Source organism: Babylonia areolata, chromosome 16 (genome assembly GCF_041734735.1).
Source record: "Babylonia areolata isolate BAREFJ2019XMU chromosome 16, ASM4173473v1, whole genome shotgun sequence".
Taxonomy (NCBI): domain Eukaryota; kingdom Metazoa; phylum Mollusca; class Gastropoda; order Neogastropoda; family Buccinidae; genus Babylonia; species Babylonia areolata.
Window position 1 is genome coordinate 1,390,979 of NC_134891.1, and position 20,120 is coordinate 1,411,098.

At 49.3% G+C, this 20,120-nt stretch overlaps 1 protein-coding gene across 1 annotated transcript in view; it reads right to left on the reverse strand.

Annotated features, from left to right (window-relative positions):
- Positions 1 to 20,120, reverse strand: part of LOC143291065 (uncharacterized) — a 265,716-nt gene that overhangs the window by 26,523 nt on the left and 219,073 nt on the right. Inside the window, 9 exon segments of the mRNA XM_076600654.1 lie at positions 2 to 4,318; positions 8,335 to 8,458; positions 9,459 to 9,777; positions 10,776 to 10,889; positions 13,555 to 13,743; positions 14,644 to 14,778; positions 16,308 to 16,559; positions 17,759 to 17,920; positions 18,636 to 18,830. Coding sequence (XP_076456769.1) covers positions 2 to 4,318; positions 8,335 to 8,458; positions 9,459 to 9,777; positions 10,776 to 10,889; positions 13,555 to 13,743; positions 14,644 to 14,778; positions 16,308 to 16,559; positions 17,759 to 17,920; positions 18,636 to 18,830 — 5,807 coding nt within the window.

The window sequence follows — 20,120 nt, forward strand, 5'->3', positions numbered from 1 at the left end:
CTCATGGGAAGACTGCCACTGCACCAGCAGAGAGGTGAGGGTGGCTGGGGATGGTGGAGGGGTCCGGAGAGCTGACCAGGTCTCCGTTGACCCACACCTGAGCCAGGTGCTCCGTGGTGTGTCCAGCCCGGATGATGACAGTGTCAGATGCTGAGCGGATGCCCACAGCTGTGGTGCACAAGGTGGAGTCCTCACAGTATGTCACTCTGGCCTGCACGTCCACCTGCCCACTGGTGGAGTTCAACAGGTGAAACTCTCCCGCCTGGCGCATGCTGAACGTGGCTCGGTTCATGGACACCACGTGACTCAGACCAAAAAGAGAACAGAACTTGGCAGAGCTGGCTGAAGTGTCCGTGTTGTTGGTGATGTCAGGTGGGAGGAAGGTGGAACAGTCGCTGCCCGACCACCCATCCTTACACCTGGAGCACTCACTGTCCTCAGACCAGGTGGGCTGGCACTGACACACACCTGATGTGGTGTTGCAGAAACCGTGACCACTGCAGGGGTTACTGGCGCCGCCAGGGCAGGTGTTGCTGCAGTCGTACCCCCAGTACCCCGGGTGGCAGTGACAGGTGCCGTCCTCCTCACTGCTGACTCCAAACTTACAGGCCAGGGTGCAGAGCTGGGTGTAGAGAGGGTCCTGGCGGTCCTGGCAGATGGTGTTGGTGGGGGGGTTGGGGGGCCGCAGAACTCGCATGCAGTACGACACGTAGGCTGCCGTGTTGAAGGTGTGCACCTCCTGGGTGTTGGCCACACCCACGTCCCCCACACACGCCCTGAAGGCAAAGTGCTGAACAGGATCACCCAGACCATGGCAGGAACTCGCAATGGCCGTGTCTGTCCTGAGGCGGTCACATGATGTCCCCACAGTCTCTGGTGCAAAAGAGTGATGTGCGTAAAACTGGACGCTCTCTCCCACTGTCCACCGCACTGAGCTCAGCACCCACGTGGAGCCAGTCTTCGGCAGGTGCAAGTCCAGGTGAGAAACACTGTCCACAGCCAGACGACCTTCACCTTCACTCAAGGACCACACAGCCAGAATGGAGGGATAGCTGCTGTCCACTCTGACGTCCGACGTCTGCAACACCTCGTACACTGTCAGCACTTGCAGCCAGATTCGAATCTCATCCACCACCCCCACGAAGTAGGTCGCCGTGACATCGTTTCCACCAATGTACAGATGCCCCCCTGCCAGTGCCAGAGTGTGTGGGATGGTGATGACTTCAGCCTGCAGGCCGCTGAGGGGGGAGATCCAGTACAGGGTGATGGTGCGGGCAGTGCTGTGAACCACTACAGCCAGATGCTGTGTCACCCCAACCGACACTGCCACTGACGTGGAGAACGGAGTCCCATCAACCCACACCACTAGCAGGGAGTTGTTGACGGCGACAGACACCTCAGTGAAGGCCACGTACCTCCACACAGTACCTGCCTCTATCTGATCCGGCCTGACCTTCACCTCAAAACTGATGTCTGACGCATTGTTGATCGCAGCCAAGCTACCCGTGTAGGCAGAAGACCCGTTGAATCTGATGGCAAATCCGTCTGTGGAAGGGTTTCGGTCAGTGGTCTCCGAGTCAGAGGTAAGGATGAATCCTGTTGAGGTCCAGCTGGCAAGACTCCAGTGCTGGGCGAAGTTGGTGTTGATGAAAGTGGCGTTCACATCAGCTACGGCCACAACGCCCGAAGTGCCCACAAAGTCGTTGTCCTTGTTCCTGTCGCAGTTACCACACATGCCCGAGGCACTGGAGCAGTGGGAGGTGTGCAAGGTGAAGGTCGTCATGAGGAGGAAGTCCTGGAGGATGACGTTGACCGTCACCTGGCTTCCGACCGTCACGTCCACAGAGGTCGGGGAGAACTGGGTCAGGGTCAGGTTCAGCGTGGGCAGGTGAACGGAGTTGGTGTCCACCTGCACCCCGTCCTGCCAGAGGACCATCCCCCTGGTGGTGAGGTCCTGGGACAGGGTCAAGGTCAGGTTGTGGCTGGCCGTGCTGATCCACAGGGACCTCATGCACGGCGCCTTGTTCCCGGGGCACGGGTGTAGCTGTCCATGGAAGCCCACCTCCCCAGTCTGCAGCAGGGTGAACTCCCCCAGGCTGCCCAGGTCAAAGGCCTGTCCGTCAAACATGATCAAGTGAGAAAAGCCGTACACCATGCACACTCTGTTATCACCGGTCAAGGCCGCGTCAGCCACCAAGGCCACAGAGCAGTCCGACCCTGTCCAGCCTTCAGCACAGTGCATGCACGAAGTGTCCAGGTGTGTGTTGAGCGAACAGGAACAGTTACCATGGTCGTCACACCGCCCGCCACCACACACACCGCCCGACGAGACAGGACAGGTGAACTGACAGGCGTCACCGTAAAACCCATCCAGACACTCACACTGCTGATCGTCCTGCAGCCATCGACCGGCCAGACACTGGTCATCACAGCTGACCCCTGTCCATCGCGGGAAGTGACGGTCAGGGAAGTCGTGACAGAAGGGCTGGGCAGGCCAGGGTGGCGTCACCTGGTTGCTGTAGTGCTGACAGATGTCGGCCAGAGTCAGCACCACCTCCAGGGTGGCAGAGCTCCGGTAGAAGCGGGCGCCGTTGAAGACACACTGATGGAAGAACGCCTGTAGGGCGGGACCACCAAGGTGGCTGCAGCTGCTGTTCATCTCAGAGGAGTAGACGTGGTCCCTGCAGAAGGGATAGTAGGGACTGGTGTCGGAGGAATCCACACCAGCGTAGACGTTGTAGGTGTCCAACGAAGGCCAGGTGTAGGGGTAGTCCACCTGTACCCATGCCGGGTGCCACCAGGGATCCAGAGGGAAGGACAGACCGATACCAGCCACGCTGTCCACCGACACTGACCCCTGACCTTCCTCCAGCTTCCAGTAACAGGTCAGTGAGGCGTCCACAATGTGGTACAGGGTCAGCCTCTGTCGGATCTCAGAGATGCTCAGGATCCTCTTCCAGATCCTCACGTCGTCAATGACACCGTTCAGGTTCCACTGATAACCTTCAACGTCTGTGCTCAGCAGGTGACGTTTTCCAATCACCAGAGTGCCACCATTCACAAAGAAATCGATGCCAGTGTTGATGTTGATAACAGCGGAGGAAATGGTCAACTCATCTTTCAGCAGAATCAGGCTGAGGCGTGCGGCCTGGGAGGCCCAGTTGACGGTGAGGTGGTACCAGGTGGACATCTGAACCGTCAGCGATGTCCTGTCTTCCACAGAGCCATGGAGCACCACCACTGTGTCCTGACACACCCCCACGGTGATGTCGGCCGTCATGCCCGCTCTGTAGGACCACAGCGTCTGGCAGCCAGTGGAGCCAGCCTCCAGCTTGAAGCGTACCTCCACAGCAGCATCAGGGTTGGTGAAGATGAACAGAGGATCGCTGACCGCGTGGGAGTGGGTGAAGCGCAAACCATAGCCGGACGTGTGGGAGGGAATATCTGTGAAGCGGAACAGGGAGTTAGCATGTGCAACGGACCATGACGGCCCGAAGACCGTGTGGATGGTGTGCTGGCTGAGGGAAGGCTGTGTGTCATCAGTCAGCACAGCGCCGCTCTGGGTGACAAAGTCGTCAGTGGGAGAGACACCCACACTGCAGGAACTGAAGAGACCGTGACTCACATTGCACACGTCGAAGCTGGCCGTGACGCTGACATCGATGCCCACTTCCTGCACATACAGGCTGATGCTGATTGCCTCCCCTGACTGCACGGTCAGCTGGCGGCTCCCCACCAGGCGGAGCGTCACACCGGCCGCCAGAGACGACGGCAGTTCCACCAGCGGCACATGCACCCCGTTGACAGCGGCCACCACACCGGTGGACAGCGCCTGCACCTCCAGAACATGTGTGCCCACAGCCACAGCCACAGCCTGGCACAGCACGGCCCCACTGCCGGCCGAAACCACAAAGTGGCCATGTACCCTCCACCTCTGGCTGCCCCCAGACAGCACTGTGTCCACCAGCACGTGCTCTCCAACCCCCTGGTAGCTGTACAGGCTGCCATCAAAGGTCAGCAGGTGTCCGGAGCCATAGCTGTGGGCCTGGTGGTGGTGCTGGGAGGAGGAAGCCAGCGGGCTGTCCATGACGGCCACACTGCAGTCTGTTCCAAACCGTCTGTCCTCGCACTGGCTGCAGTTGTCACCTGGCTTCACGCCTGCGTAGCACCGGCACTGACCTGTTGCCTGCAGGCACTCCCCGTTGCCGTGGCAAGGGCTGTCGGCTCTCCCGGGACAGGTGTGCTGGCAGGCACTGCCCCAGTAGCCAGGTAGGCAATGGCAGTAGCCGCTGTAGTTCCCTTCAAACACGGCTGGCGTCTGTCAATGAAACACAGTACAGGTAAACAGGCTGTTTACATGCAGGGGGGTACTTTTGCAATCAGGTGTATATACGTATCTGCATGTAGGTCAAAACGAGAGAGAGGGAAATCTGTATGTATGCATGAACGCTTGTGTGTGTGTGTGTGTGTGTGTGTGTGTATGTGTGTGTGCGTGCATACATACTTGCTTGCATGTAAGTGCATGTACATATGCATGTGGATATGGGCGAATGTCAGTATGTAGGGATGCTCCTGAGAGTGTGCATATGAGTATTCAAATGCATTTGAATGTGTGTTCATGCACACTTGCATTTCCCACCTCCAATCAAAAACACATGTTGAAGGCTCTCACTGACATGTTTGCACAGAGACTGAAGGCTGGGTGGAGCAAGTTGCTGCAGTGACTGTGCTCTGTTCACGTTTGTAAGCCGAGTTCAGTTCAGGTCAGTTACTCAATGAGGAATTACTGAGTTCGGAAAAAAAACCATATACGCTGCACCACATTTACTAAGCTGATGCCTGACCAGCAGTGTAACCCAACGTGCTTAGCCAGGCTTTGTGGGAAAATGAAATAAAAATGAAGTCAGGTAAGATACAGAAACAGATAAATAGGTAAGTAATAAGAGCTGAATGACTGTTGTCCACACCTGTCAACTGTTGACTGTTCATTTTCCTTTCAAGCTGCATCTCTTCTTCCTTGCATGCATTCAACTTCACAACAGTATTTCTATGGTTTTTGTTTAGATAACCCAAGTCCCATTAATGCTGATCAAATCCTTCTATCAGCCCTAACATCGATTCTTCACTGTGGGCAACTGGTGCTGGGACTGAGACAGACGAACCTGGGTATGGCCGTGTATATAGGGGACTCAGGGTGAGCAGCGTGGGAGTAATGCCACTGAAACAGTGCAGATGATGGGGCAGCAAAAAACAAAAATAAAACAAAAATCCCGCTATAAAAGAGGTTTCAGGAAGGGTAGACTGAAATATCTCCACCCTGTTAACTCTTTGGAGATGCGCCGGTGCTCTGCCCGTTCAGAATGACGTGCCGTAGTGTAGGATTCGGCGGATCGCAGAATTTTTTTTCCATACACTCAGCAGTGTTCAATTAAAGGGAAACTAATCAGGCTGTCTTGAGGGATCAGTCTAGGAAAAACTGAGTTATTTCCCCTTGACCGTTAACTGTGTGAAAGGCTTTTTTTCTAGACTTTTCTGGACTGGGTGAGAGGTCGATCTTTACATAACCAACCTGTGTTGTGATCTTCTAATTTTATTTTTTTTAACAGTTTGTTGTTCAACGTTTGACTTCAAACTGATTCATGAGAATCAGGGAACATTACTGTGTGAGAAAATCATCTTATGCTGCCTTGTGGATTAGCTGATGGATATGACATGCCTGGTGGGTACAGTATGCCTATTTTTCAGTTTGTTTTCTTTTTCAGTATTTAGTGACATAATTTAAAATATTTAAAAAAATATTCAGCAGCATTTAATGGGAATACTGTTTTAAAATGTTAAAAGAAGAAATTGTAAACTTTCTAGTGATATATAATTTGAATGTCTTTGTGTGAAAGTGTGTGAATTTTTCAAATATGTACATATTTGCCCGTCACATTAAAACTACGTGCACCATTTAACTACGTCTCCATAGAGTTAAAGTTGGAATCACTGACAGGCTTGCTGCACGGCATGCACTGATGGGTGGTGACCATGAATTGTTCATTCAGCTCCCAGTGACTGGGATCTAGGCCACTGATACGGATGCTGACTGTGGGCCAGTTTGTCTTGACTGAAGGAAAAGTTTGTGCAGAGTGTGGGCCAGTTTGTCCTGATTGAAGGAAAAGTTTGTGCAGGGTGTGGGCCAGTTTGTCTTGATTGAAGGAAAAGTTTGTGCAGAGTGTGGGCCAGTTTGTCTTGATTGAAGGGAAAGTTTGTGCAGACTGAGTGTGGGCCAGTTTGTCTTGATTGAAGGAAAAGTTTGTGCAGAGTGTGGGCCAGTTTGTCTTGACTGAAGGAAAAGTTTGTGCAGACTGTGGGCCAGTTTGTCCTGATTGAAGGAAAAGTTTGTGCAGACTGTGGGCCAGTTTGTCTTGATTGAAGGAAAAGTTTGTGCAGGGTGTGGGCCAGTTTGTCTTGACTGAAGGAAAAGTTTGTGCAGAGTGTGGGCCAGTTTGTCTTGATTGAAGGAAAAGTTTGTGCAGAGTGTGGGCCAGTTTGTCTTGATTGAAGGAAAAGTTTGTGCAGACTGTGGGCCAGTTTGTTCTGACTGAAGGAAAAGTTTGTGCAGACTGTGGGCCAGTTTGTCTTGATTGAAGGGAAAGTTTGTGCAGACTGAGTGTGGGCCAGTTTGTCTTGATTGAAGGAAAAGTTTGTGCAGAGTGTGGGCCAGTTTGTCTTGATTGAAGGAAAAGTTTGTGCAGAGTGTGGGCCAGTTTGTCTTGATTGAAGGAAAAGTTTGTGCAGAGTGTGGGCCAGTTTGTCTTGATTGAAGGAAAAGTTTGTGCAGACTGTGGGCCAGTTTGTTCTGACTGAAGGAAAAGTTTGTGCAGAGTGTGGGCCAGTTTGTCCTGACTGAAGGAAAAGTTTGTGCAGACTGAGTGTGGGCCAGTTTGTCTTGATTGAAGGAAAAGTTTGTGCTGACTGTGGGCCAGTTTGTCTTGACTGAAGGAAAAGTTTGTGCAGAGTGTGGGCCAGTTTGTCTTGATTGAAGGAAAAGTTTGTGCAGACTGTGGGCCAGTTTGTCTTGATTGAAGGAAAAGTTTGTGCAGACTGTGGGCCAGTTTGTCTTGATTGAAGGAAAAGTTTGTGCAGAGTGTGGGCCAGTTTGTCTTGATTGAAGGAAAAGTTTGTGCAGACTGTGGGCCAGTTTGTCTTGACTGAAGGAAAAGTTAGTGCAGACTGTGGGCCAGTTTGTCTTGATTGAAGGAAAAGTTTGTGCAGACTGAGTGTGGGCCAGTTTGTCTTGACTGAAGGAAAAGTTTGTGCAGACTGTGGGCCAGTTTGTCTTGATTGAAGGAAAAGTTTGTGCAGACTGTGGGCCAGTTTGTCTTGACTGAAGGAAAAGTTTGTGCAGACTGAGTGTGGGCCAGTTTGTCCTGACTGAAGGAAAAGTTAGTGCAGACTGTGGGCCAGTTTGTCTTGATTGAAGGGAAAGTTTGTGCAGAGTGTTGGAGAATGTGACCTGTGGTGTGGGGTGCTGTGGGGGCACACGGTGTGCACTCTGCTCACTTCTGTTGCTTCCATGGTTTTCAAGTTTGGAGTTTGTCTTTTGTTGGCAAGCTGTGAAGAGAGTATCATTAGAGATTCTATTGTAAGACTCTAACAGTTCTATTGTAAGTGGTGTTCACAAATGTCAGGAGAGTTCTGTGCACGTGCGTACGTGTTTGTGTGTGTGTGTGTGTGAGGAGGTGGTGGGGGTGCCGGGGGGAGGGGGGGTAGAGGATGAGGTATGTGAGTGTATGCATGCCTACACTGTAGGAGCAACAGGATATTGGAACGTGCGGGTGTGTATATATATAGCTCTTTGTATATATATGTGGGGGGTTCGGGGTGGGGGATATGGGCGTATGTGTGTGTGCTTGTACAAGTAAGTGTTCATCTGTGTGTGCGTCTGTGTGTGTGTGTGTGTGTGTGTGTGAGTGAAACTATTGTAAGCATATGTTAGGGATCGGAAATTGTAGTGTACACAGTTTGCTCCAGATGAAAAGCACACACACACACACACACATTTTGATCTTGGTGTTTATAACGTTTCCATTTTCCCTAGCGTTGTCTCTCACTATTCACCCTACACACATACACACACTTTTACCCCTCCCCCTCCCACAACCCCTACCCCCACGTTTTTTTTGTTGTTGTTGTTGTTTTTTTTTTTTTTTTTCTTCCCCAGTCTAATATCACTTCAAGTGGAAAGACGTTAAACTGAAAACCACACACACACACACACACACACACACAAGCACACACACACACTCACACAACCACCATCACCACCACCAACAACAACAATCTCACCAGCACTGGCTTTTCTGTGCAGGCAAACTCCTCATTTCCCTGCAGGGAAAAGGAAGCATTGATGACGGAGTTGGAGGGACTGTAGGCCACAAACCACCACACACGGGTACCGTTGACAGCCAGCCTGAAAAACACAGAGCTTTAATACACCACTCTGTCAGCCTGAAAAACACAGAGCTTTGTTACACCACTCTGTCAGCCTGAAAAACACAGAGCTTTAATACACCACTCTGTCAGCCTGAAAAACACAGAGCTTTAATACACCACTCTGTCAGCCTGAAAAACACAGAGCTTTGTTACACCACTCTGTCAGCCTGAAAAACACAACCACTCTCCCAGCCTGAAAAACACAGAGCTTTAATACACCACTCTGTCAGCCTGAAAAACACAGAGCTTTAATACACCACTCTGTCAGCCTGAAAAACACAGAGCTCCATTCCATCAGTCTTGCCTCCCTGCAGTATGTGTCAACTGCCACTATTTTCAGCCGGGAAAATGGGAAAGATGATGCACAATGCTGAGGTCTTAGGTTCAAATCCTGGCAAAGAACAGGGGCATTTTCCTTCCCTCCTATAACACCCCAAGTCATTGTCCGGTTCCAAAGTGTTCAAGTTTAACACACACACACACACACACGCACACACACACACACACGCACGCACACGCACACACACACACACGCACACACACACGCACACGCACACGCACACACACACACACTTTGTCATTACACAGACTCACTTTGTTTACACAAGGGAACCAACCAACGTGGCAACATCAACAAACTGTGGCAACATACACGAAAAAAAACAACAACTGCAACAGCATGAACCGACAGCAACAAACTGTGGCAACAAAAACAAAAAAAACAACAATTACAACAGCATGAACCGACAGCAACAAACTATGGCAACATAAACTAAAAAAACAACAGCTACAACAACATGAACCAACATCAACAAACTGTGGCAACATACACTAAAAAAAACAACAACTGCAACAGCATGAACCGACAGCAACAAACACTTTGACAACATACGCTAACACCATCCACCACACAGACATACCAAACTGAACCAACCACCAGGACAATGCAAACAATCCCAGCCAGCTGCACTGGTTACCTGACAGACATGGCGTAGAGCACAAGTCCTGGGACGAACTTGGTGGGCATGGTTCCACTTCCTGCCAGGGTGGTGACCACCTCCCCCTGCCCCCCCACCCTGTTCTCCGGACCAGCCGCCACATACACGTTGTAGGGATTGCGGTTGTCGTAGCCGAACCAGGCTGTGAGGCGACCCGCACTGTCCACGGTGTAGCAGCGGAAAGCAGGGCGCAGGGGCATTAACTGGGTGTCTGAAGGATCAGGGTTGTCTCCCTGTTCCCAGTGCTCCCCTTGGTTCTTGATGCAAGGAATGCTGCAGTGACCTTCACCAACAAAATCTGGGGGGTGGGGGGAGAACATTTCACATGTTTATTGATTTTCAAGGGTTGTTGCTCTGGCTTTATTGGAAATGGTCGGCTAAAAAAATGAGGGGACAAAGTTCAGAAAGCCACACATGTACACACACACCACCACCACCACCAGTGCGTGTTCATACACGCACAGTTACATGCCAAAGTGATTATAGTCTCATGAGTACATATCACAAACATATGTAAGAACATACTAAGGTGATTATATTATCACGTGCTCTTATCAGAAAGATGCACGGGTACAGGCTAAAGAGATTATTTCCTCACTGCAAAAGAAGTGAGATATTAAAAATCTGCCATCCTGGAAACAAGTTTGTCTACAGTTTGACCACAACAGTGAGAAAAGTATGCAGCCTTCACGAACAAACTGTAAAATCTCTCCAGCACAAGGTCAGGTTGACACCATCCAGTGGTGAACAGACTCGCCACCAAAGTAAAATTGTTTATTGATTATTGTTGCTTATAGTTCAGCCAAATGCATAGGGCCATATCAGGACTGCGCATCCATACAAATACTCAGCTGCGTCAACACAAAACTGTCACATCTATACAAAAAAGAAAACCTAAAAAAAACAACACCACCAAACAAACAAAAAAACAAGACAAACCCACAAAACACAGTTCATAACACAGTATCCTGACCATTCAGCTCCTCAGGGCAAACAAGGCTAGGCCATGCTGAGAACATCAGCCCTTCCACTTGATTTATCATCCCCAAAATGACAAAAAATCGTAAAAAAGAGGGGAAAAAACCCCACTTCAAAGCCCAATAAAAACAAAAAAGCATAGAAAAGACCTTATAGGCAAACAACACTGCAGAAACGACAGCTAATGCCCATCCCGGTGGTGCACAGGCACATGTATAATCATCCAATCCCAGCACAGACACATGTATAATCATCCAATCCCAGCACAGGCACATGTATAATCATCCAATTCCAGCACAGACTAAAACACAGTCTTACCGGTATCACAGTCGGTACACGTCGGCATCCTCCATCCCAGCATGCACTGCTCACAGCTGGCGCCTGTCCAGTGACCTCTGACCTGGTCATCGTGACACAGACAGATGCTGCCACCTGGACACAAGGAGTCAAAGGTTATGTCGGTCACTACAAACCTGGCAGTGTCGGACACTGCAAACCTGACAGTGTCAGTCCAAACCTGGCAGTGTCAGTCACTGCAAACCTGGCAGCGTCGGTCACTGCAAACCTGGCAGAGTCGGTCACTGCAAACCTGGCAGTCTTGGTCACTGCAAACCTGACAGTGTCGGTCACAAACCTGGCAGTCTTGGTCACTGCAAACCTGGCAGTGTCAGTCACTGCAAACCTGACAGTGTCGGTCACTGCAAACCTGACAGTCTTGGTCACTGCAAACCTGACAGTGTCGGTCACAAACCTGGCAGTGTCGGTCACTACAAACCTGACAGTCTTGGTCACTGCAAACCTGACAGTGTCGGTCACAAACCTGGCAGTGTCGGTCACTGCAAACCTGACAGTTTTGGTCACTGCAAACCTGGCAGTGTCGGTCACAAACCTGACAGTGTCGGTCACTACAAACCTGACAGTCTTGGTCACTGCAAACCTGGCAGTGTCGGTCACAAACCTGGCAGTGTCGGTCACTGCAAACCTGACAGTGTCGGTCACAAACCTGGCAGTGTCGGTGACTACAAACCTGACAGCCTTGGTCACTACAAACCTGGCAGTGTTGGTCACTACAAACCTGGCAGTGTCGGACACTGCAAACCTGGCAGTGTCGGTCACTACAAACCTGGCAGTGTCGATCACTGCAAACCTGGCAGTGTCGGTCACTACAAATCTGGCAATGTTGGTCACTACAAACCTGGCAGTGTCGGTAACTACAAATCTGGCAGTATTGGTCACTACAAATCTGGCAGCGTCGGTCAATACAAATCTGGCAGTGTCGGTCAATACAAATCTGGCAGTGTCGGTCACTACAAACCTGGCAGTGTCGGTCAGTCGGTCACTACAAACCTGGCAGTGTCGGTCACTACAAACCTGGCAGTGTCGGTCAGTCGGTCACTACAAACCTGGCAGTGTCGGTCACTGCAAACCTGGCAGTGTCGGTCACTACAAATCTGGCAGTGTTGGTCACTACAAACCTGGCAGTGTCAGTCACTACAAATCTGGCAGCGTCGGTCACTACAAATCTGGCAGTGTTGGTCACTACAAATCTGGCAGCGTCGGTCACTACAAATCTGGCAGTGTCGGTCAGTCAGTCACTACAAATCTGGCAGCGTCGGTCACTACAAATCTGGCAGTGTCGGTCAGTCAGTCACTACAAATCTGGCAGTGTCGGTCAGTCAGTCACTACAAACCTGGCAGTGTCGGTCAGTCAGTCACTACAAATCTGGCAGTGTCGGTCACTACAAACCTGGCAGTGTTGGTCACTACAAACCTGGCAGTGTCGGTCAGTCAGTCACTACAAATCTGGCAGTGTCAGTCACTACAAACCTGGCAGTGTCGGTCAGTCAGTCACTACAAACCTGGCAGTGTCGGTCACTACAAACCTGGCAGTGTTGGTCACTACAAACCTGGCAGTGTCGGTCAACTGGCAGTGTCGGTCACTACAAACCTGGCAGTGTCGGTCAAACCTGGCAGTGTCGGTCACTACAAACCTGGCAGTGTCGGTCAAACCTGGCAGTGTCGGTCACTGCAAACCTGGCAGTTGACCCACAAATCTGACAGTGTCGGTCACTGCAAACCTGGCAGCTGACCCACAAATCTGACAGTGTCGGTCACTGCAAACCTGGCAGTTGACCCACAAATCTGACAGTGTCGGTCACTGCAAACCTGGCAGTTGACCCACAAACCTGGCAGTGTTGGTCACTGCAAACCTGGCAGTTGACCCACAAATCTGACAGTGTCGGTCACTGCAAACCTGGCAGTTGACCCACAAATCTGACAGTGTCGGTCACTGCAAACCTGGCAGTTGACCCACAAATCTGACAGTGTCGGTCACTGCAAACCTGGCAGTTGACCCACAAATCTGACAGTGTCGGTCACTGCAAACCTGGCAGTTGACCCACAAATCTGACAGTGTCGGTCACTGCAAACCTGGCAGTTGACCCACAAACCTGGCAGTGTCGGTCACTGCAAACCTGGCAGATGACCCACAAATCTGACAGTGTTGGTCACTGCAAACCTGGCAGTTGACCCACAAATCTGACAGTGTCGGTCACTGCAAACCTGGCAGTTGACCCACAAACCTGGCAGTGTCAGTCACTGCAAACCTGGCAGTTGACCCACAAACCTGGCAGTGTCGGTCACTGCAAACCTGGCAGTTGACCCACAAACCTGACAGTTGACCCACAAACCTGGCAGTTGACCCACAAACCTGGCAGTGTGAACAGTATAGTTCTCTTCTTTCATCTTCTTCAAGGAATACCACTAGACACTTTTGTGGGGGAAACAGGTCAGGTAAGAATGTGTGTGTGTGTGTGGGGGGGGGGGGGGGGGAGTGGGGGGTGCCCAGATCCAACACAACGAGAACGAAATTTAGGACACATAAGACTTTTTTTTTTTTTAAGAATTAGATTACTTGGGGATTAGTTGAATCCATACTGCACACTGTGTGTGTGTGTGTGTGTGTGTGTGTATGAGTGTGTGTGTGTGTGTGTGTGTGTGTGTGTGTGAGTGTGTGAGTGTGGGAGTGGCAGATTTTCATGCACTGACACTAAACACCCAACACGAAACTGGCACGCTCTACTGGACGAGGTCTCACCTGGTACACTGGCGTCACCATGGACACAGCGAACGCCGCAGTCAGCGTCAGAGCCGATGTAGTTCTCTTCACACCTGTCGCACGCCTCGCCTTCAAAGCGAGGCTGGCACCTGTCGCAGGCCAGCCCATCAAAGCCGTGGTGACACACGCACAGTGGTGCGGTGCCATTGGTGGGAACGACGCAGTCACCTGAAAAAGATGAAACATTCACCTGACCAAGGAACGACACAGCCAAATAAATGCAAAACAGAACATACCTGAGAAGCTATGGAAAGTTTGATACACATCCTCTTGATTGATATCTATCTTTTTTCATAGCATGTTAACTCACTCCAGACGAAGAGTTCTCTCCCTTGCTCTTCCCTACAGACGACCCATTTGTTAGGGTTCGGGAAAAAATCACCAAAAATACAAAACATAAAGTAGCTGAATGAAACTCACTGTACTTGACCCACTGACCCCTCTCCTCATGTCGTGTGAATGCCCACCACCCTCCCTCTTTACTGCTCTCAGAAGCTGAGTCACTGTCATTATCTTCTTGATGGTAGCTTTCTTCACTGCAGATACTTTATTCAATGTCTTCATCATCCTCGTCGATGTCCAAACCTTCAGTTTGAAGCATTTCAATCACTTCAGCTGTGTGATAAAAGCTGCTGTCGCGATCAAGTTTGCTCCAAACATTTCCAATTGTATTGCCTGTGACACCACTTTCGATGTGTATGCTGATTACCTTGTCGTGTGGGGTCCTGAACTCGCTGGCTTGCTGTGGAGTGTGTTGTTACGGAATCTCATGAAGAAATTTTCCATTCGAACCTTGACATGTTCACAATGCCCAGTGGTTGTTATGCGACCCCATAAGGAAAACATGGAAAAAAAATTAATTGTCGAAACCGCTATAGCATTCCGTCGTCCAGAACGCTACCTTATGTCAGGAACGCTATAGCGTTCCATCGTCCGAAGTGAGTTAGCGTGCATGTGTGCATGCGTGTGTGAGAAAGAGAGAAAGAGAGAGACAGGCAGGCAAACAGACAGGCACAGAGACAGATCCTCCAAGCAGTAGCGGTGACCAACTGAACCAGCACCACATACCATGAGCACTGCAGTCCGGGGTGCCGGGACAGACCAGCATGGAGCAGTCATCCCCGGTGAAGCCGGCGTCGCACACACAGATGGACTCCTCCCCCAGGTTGGTGCACTGCCCTCGCCCACTGCAGTCTGGCTCCCCTGCACAGCGTCACACCATCACACATGCCAGTTTCGGTTTCAGTTTCTCAAGGAGGCGTCACTGCGTTCCATGTACGCGGCGGCACATCTGCTAGGCAGATGCCTGACAGCAGTGTAACCCAGGTTGATAATTAGAAAAATAATTCTACAATACTGAAAAATAAGAACAAAAATAAACAAAGCAATTCACCTGCTCGTGTTTCAGTCCATGTGAAACCTTAACCAAGTTCAAGGCACTGATCTCCTGCAGGAACTGAAGGGGTCTCTTGGGGGACATCAAGTAAACTGTGTGTGTGGGGTGGGTGGGTGCTGGGTGGGTGCGGGTGAGTGCTGATTATTTTTGGTTGTGGTTTTCCACAATTTATCTCTATTCTTATCTTATCTGTCTATTATAATCAATGTGCAATATAGTAGGGTATGCTTATAATTATATTCAAAATAATGTTTCTTAATTCTTTCTGTTTTTACATTAAGAATACCAGTTGTTACCTGTAGTGTGTGGATGTATGTATGAAATGGTGTATATGATTTTTTTTTTTTTACATTTGTGTCTTCGTAATATTCGTAAAAGCTGTTGCTGACTTTTACAGTTATGGTCCCCATGTTGTTTACTTGTCTATGTTGTGATAATGCACCTGACCAAATTTCTCCAGTTGGAGATAATAAAGTTATTCTTATTCTTATCCTGGACTAAGATCTTCTTGGAGCTTCTTGGAGTAAAATGTATGTGCCTGATATCATGCACATTCCAGCAGTCAACCACAAGATGTTTTATGCAGAGAGACTGGTTACAGGGCACACACCATGGAAATTCTTCACCATTCAAGATAACAGAATGAGGAAAACATTCTGGTTGATCTTATTTCATCATTTCTTTTTACAGTCCTTTGTTTGTGATGCCTGTGTTCCTTTTCATTGTAACTGCACATCCATGTCAAAGAACTGAGACTCCAGTGACACAGACACAGACACAGACACAGACGCACACGCAAACACTCACATGTATGTCAAAGAACTGACACTCCAGTGACGCAAACACAGACACACACGCAAACACTCACACATCCATGTCAAAGAACTGAGACTCCAGTGACACAGACACAGACCCACACACAAACACTCACACATCTATGTCAAAGAACTGAGACTTTTTTTTTTTTTTTTTCAAGGCCTGACTAAGCGTGTTGGGTTACGCTGCTGGTCAGGCATCTGCTTGGCAGATGTGGTGTAGCGTATATGGATTTGTCTGAACGCAATGACGTCTCCTTGAGCTACTGAAACTGAAACTGAGACTCCAGTGACACAGACACAGACACACACGCAAACACTCACACATCTATGTCAAAGAACTGAGACTCCAGTAAAAAAGACACAGACCCACACACAAACACTTCCACATCTATGTGCATGCTTACACACACAAAGCAGCACACAGAGATAAAGAAAGAGGGGTAGGTACAACGACGATAAGAGATGCCGCCAAAGTGAATAAAACACCGTGCACAACCATCCCATCATTATTCGGGCACCTGGACAGTTGAGCAGTTGACAGTGGTCTCCCTTGTAGCCCTCCTCACAGGTGCAGGTGGCGTTGTGGCAGGAGCCACGGGAGGAGCACTCCGTCTGGCAACCCGGGTCAGAGTAGCAGGGGTCGCATTCGCAGACGTTGGAGAAGGGTTCCGCCTCGTTGCCGTGGACACAGGGGCGCTCACAGGCCAGGCCCATGGACTCCACGCAGTCCACACAGCGAGGGGGGAAGTAGCTGACTCCGTCACACCTCCCTTCAACACACACACACACACACACACACACACACACACACACAGGGATACAAACACACACACACACACAGGGACACACAAACACACACACACACACACACACACACACACACACACACACAGGGATACAAACACACACATACACAGGGACACAAACACACACACACACACACACACACACACACACACACACAGGGATACAAACACACACATACACAGGGACACAAACACACACACACACACACACACACACGGATACAAACACACACATACACAGGGACACAAACAAACACACACACACACACACACACACACACAGGGACACAAACACACACACACAGGGACACAAACACACACACACACACACACACGGATACAAACACACACATACACAGGGACACAAACACACACACACACACACACACACACACAGGATACAACACACACACACACAGGGACTACAAACACACACACACACACAGGATACAAACACACACATACACAGGGACACAAACACACACACACACACACACACACACACACAGGGACACAAACACACACACACAGACACAAACACACACACACACACACAAACACACACACACACTCACACTCACACACACACAGATCATTTGTCAAGTTGTGTACACACAAATACATATCACTGCTTATGTCAAACTGTGTGCACACATACATAATTTGTCAAGTTGTGTACACACAAATATATATCACTGCTTATGTCAAACTGTGTGCACACAAACTCTCTACATGTCCACCTGACTTGGGCTAGAGGTGTGAATGGGGGAAACTTCTAGGTAGGAGGAAAGCAAAGAGAATAAGATGCTTTGATGATTTCATTTTCATTCAGGCAAAACTGCCTGCCGATCTACACAAACTACACACTATAAACACACACACACACACACACCACACTACACACCACACACACACACTACACACCACAGACACACACACTACACACAACACACACACACACCACACACACATACACACACACCACACACACACACACACACACACCCACACACACACACTACACACACACACTACACACACACACACACACTCACACACACTCACTACACACACACACACACACACACACTACACGCACACCACACACGCACACACTGCACACACACACACACAAGCTTGCAACCAGCTGATGACGAACGCACCTCGTCCATTGCAGTCAGGATCTCCGGGACAGTCAGGGGAGTTACAGTCGTCACCTGTCCAGTATCGATCACAGGTGCACGTCTGATCGGCAATGGTGCAGTAGCCGTGACCGGAACAACTCTCCCCGACACCTGGGCACCCCTTTTCTTCACACACAGGGCCTGGTGGACACCAGTCAGCCAATCCTCAATCGCTTGCTGGAGTTAATGCCCATTACCTTCTTTTTATTGCCAGAGTTAATGCCAATTACCTTCCTTTAATTGCCAGAGTTAATGCCGATTACTTTCCTTTAATTGCCAGAGTTAATGCTGATTACCTTCCTTTAATTGCCAGAGTTGATGCCAATTACCTTCCTTTAATTGCCAGAGTTTATGCCAACTAGCTTTCTTTGATTGCCAGAGTTAATGCCAATTACCTTCCTTTAATTGCCAGAGCTGATGCCAATTACTTTCCTTTAATTGCCAGAGTTAATGTCGATTACCTTCTTTTAATTGCCAGAGTTAATGCCAATTACCATACCTTTTTCATCACATTAATGCCAATTGCCTTACCTTTTTCAATTACCTTACCTTCTTTTAATTCCCAGAGTTAAAGACAATTACCTTCCTCTACTTGTTGGACGTAATTTCAATTGCAATACCCTCATATTGGAGAAGGATTCAAAGACCTTTAAATCTGTCTTCCCTGTCACTGGTTGATGAAATACATGCCAGGTATTAAAAAGGGATACAGACATAATACCTTTACGCTTTAACCAAACACACTGGTTGGTCTAGAAGTCTGAGGAAAACAGCCAAAATTCTTCTTTTTATCCTCTCTCTCTCTCTCTGAAAAGACGCGTATGAAAACCAACCATGACAGCTTTCAACAACTCACCCCACCATCCAGAGTCGCAGACACAGGTACCATTGTCGCAGGTGCCATGATTGCTGCACAGCTGATCGCAGCCTGGCCCGGCATAACAGGCATCGCAGGTACAGGTGAAGTCTTCTTCAGGTGTTCCGTTCACGCAGGGCAGCTGACATTCCCTCCCCATCCAGTTCTCATCACAGTGGCAGGACGGGCTTTCTCCTGGAAACATCCACGTCCTTGGTGTAACACCTCTCATGGCAGAATGGTTTAGATACTTACTTGCCAGTACAGTGTCCTGGAGGGTGTGGGTTTGAATCCCAGTCTCACTCTTGCTCCCAAGTCTGACTGGGATATCAAACTGAGCGCCTCGTCACTTGGATGAAACAATAAACCCAGGTCCCACAGGCAGCACATACTTGGCACACTGAAAAAGAACCTATGGCGACAAAAGTGGTGTCCTCTGGCAAAGTTCTATAGAAGAGATCCACTCTGATAGGCGCATGCACACACACACACACACACACACAAATATATATATATATATATATGTATTTGTATTTCTTTTTATCACAACAGATTTCTCTGTGTGAAATTCGGGCTGCTCTCCTCAGGGACAGCGCGTTGCTACACTACAGCACCACCCATTTTTTTGTATTTTTTCCTGCGTGCAGTTTTTTTTATTTGTTTTTCCTATCGAAGTGGATTTTTCTACAGAATTTTGCCAGCACACAACCCTTTCTTTGCCGTGGATTCTTTTACATGCGCTAAGTGCATGCTGCACACAGGACCTCAGTTTATCGTCTAATGACTAGCGTCCAGACCACCACTCAAGGTATAGTGGAGGGAGAGAAAATATTGGCGGCTGAACCGTGATTTGAACCAGCACGCTCAGATTCTCTCACTTCCTAGGCTGATGCGTTACCTCAAGGCCATCACTCCACATATATATCAATATCTACAACTTCCACAAGCACAGCAACACAAAGATACTGTGTTCTACCAACACCCCAAACAGGTAAGCTGACCAGATGATTAACCTCCCATTTTGATGTGATTCCTGCAGTTCAACAAACCTGACAGTGAAGGGAGTGTGATGCATGGTACCAAGAAACACACACACACACACACATGTGAGCTTACACACCCACCCACACATCAAGATGTTATCTGCTATTGCAGAAGGTTTGCTGCATAGTCCAAATGGACATTTGTGATAGCTGTTACAGTTGTTTGATGTTAGCGTTTCCTTCTATATTATGCCTATGTCTCCCCTTTCAATGTTTTATTTTTTCCAATGCTCTGTATCTTTCCCCACCACACACACACACGCGCGCACACACACACACACACACACCATTCTTCACCCTCTGCCCAATACTGTTCCCACCACCACGCCCCCCCCTCCACCCCCCCCCCTTTTTTTTCTGTCTCATAGTGCTTAAAGTGGAAGACGTTAACTCTTTCCATACGAATGGCGAAAGAGACGACGTCAACAGCATTTCACCCCAA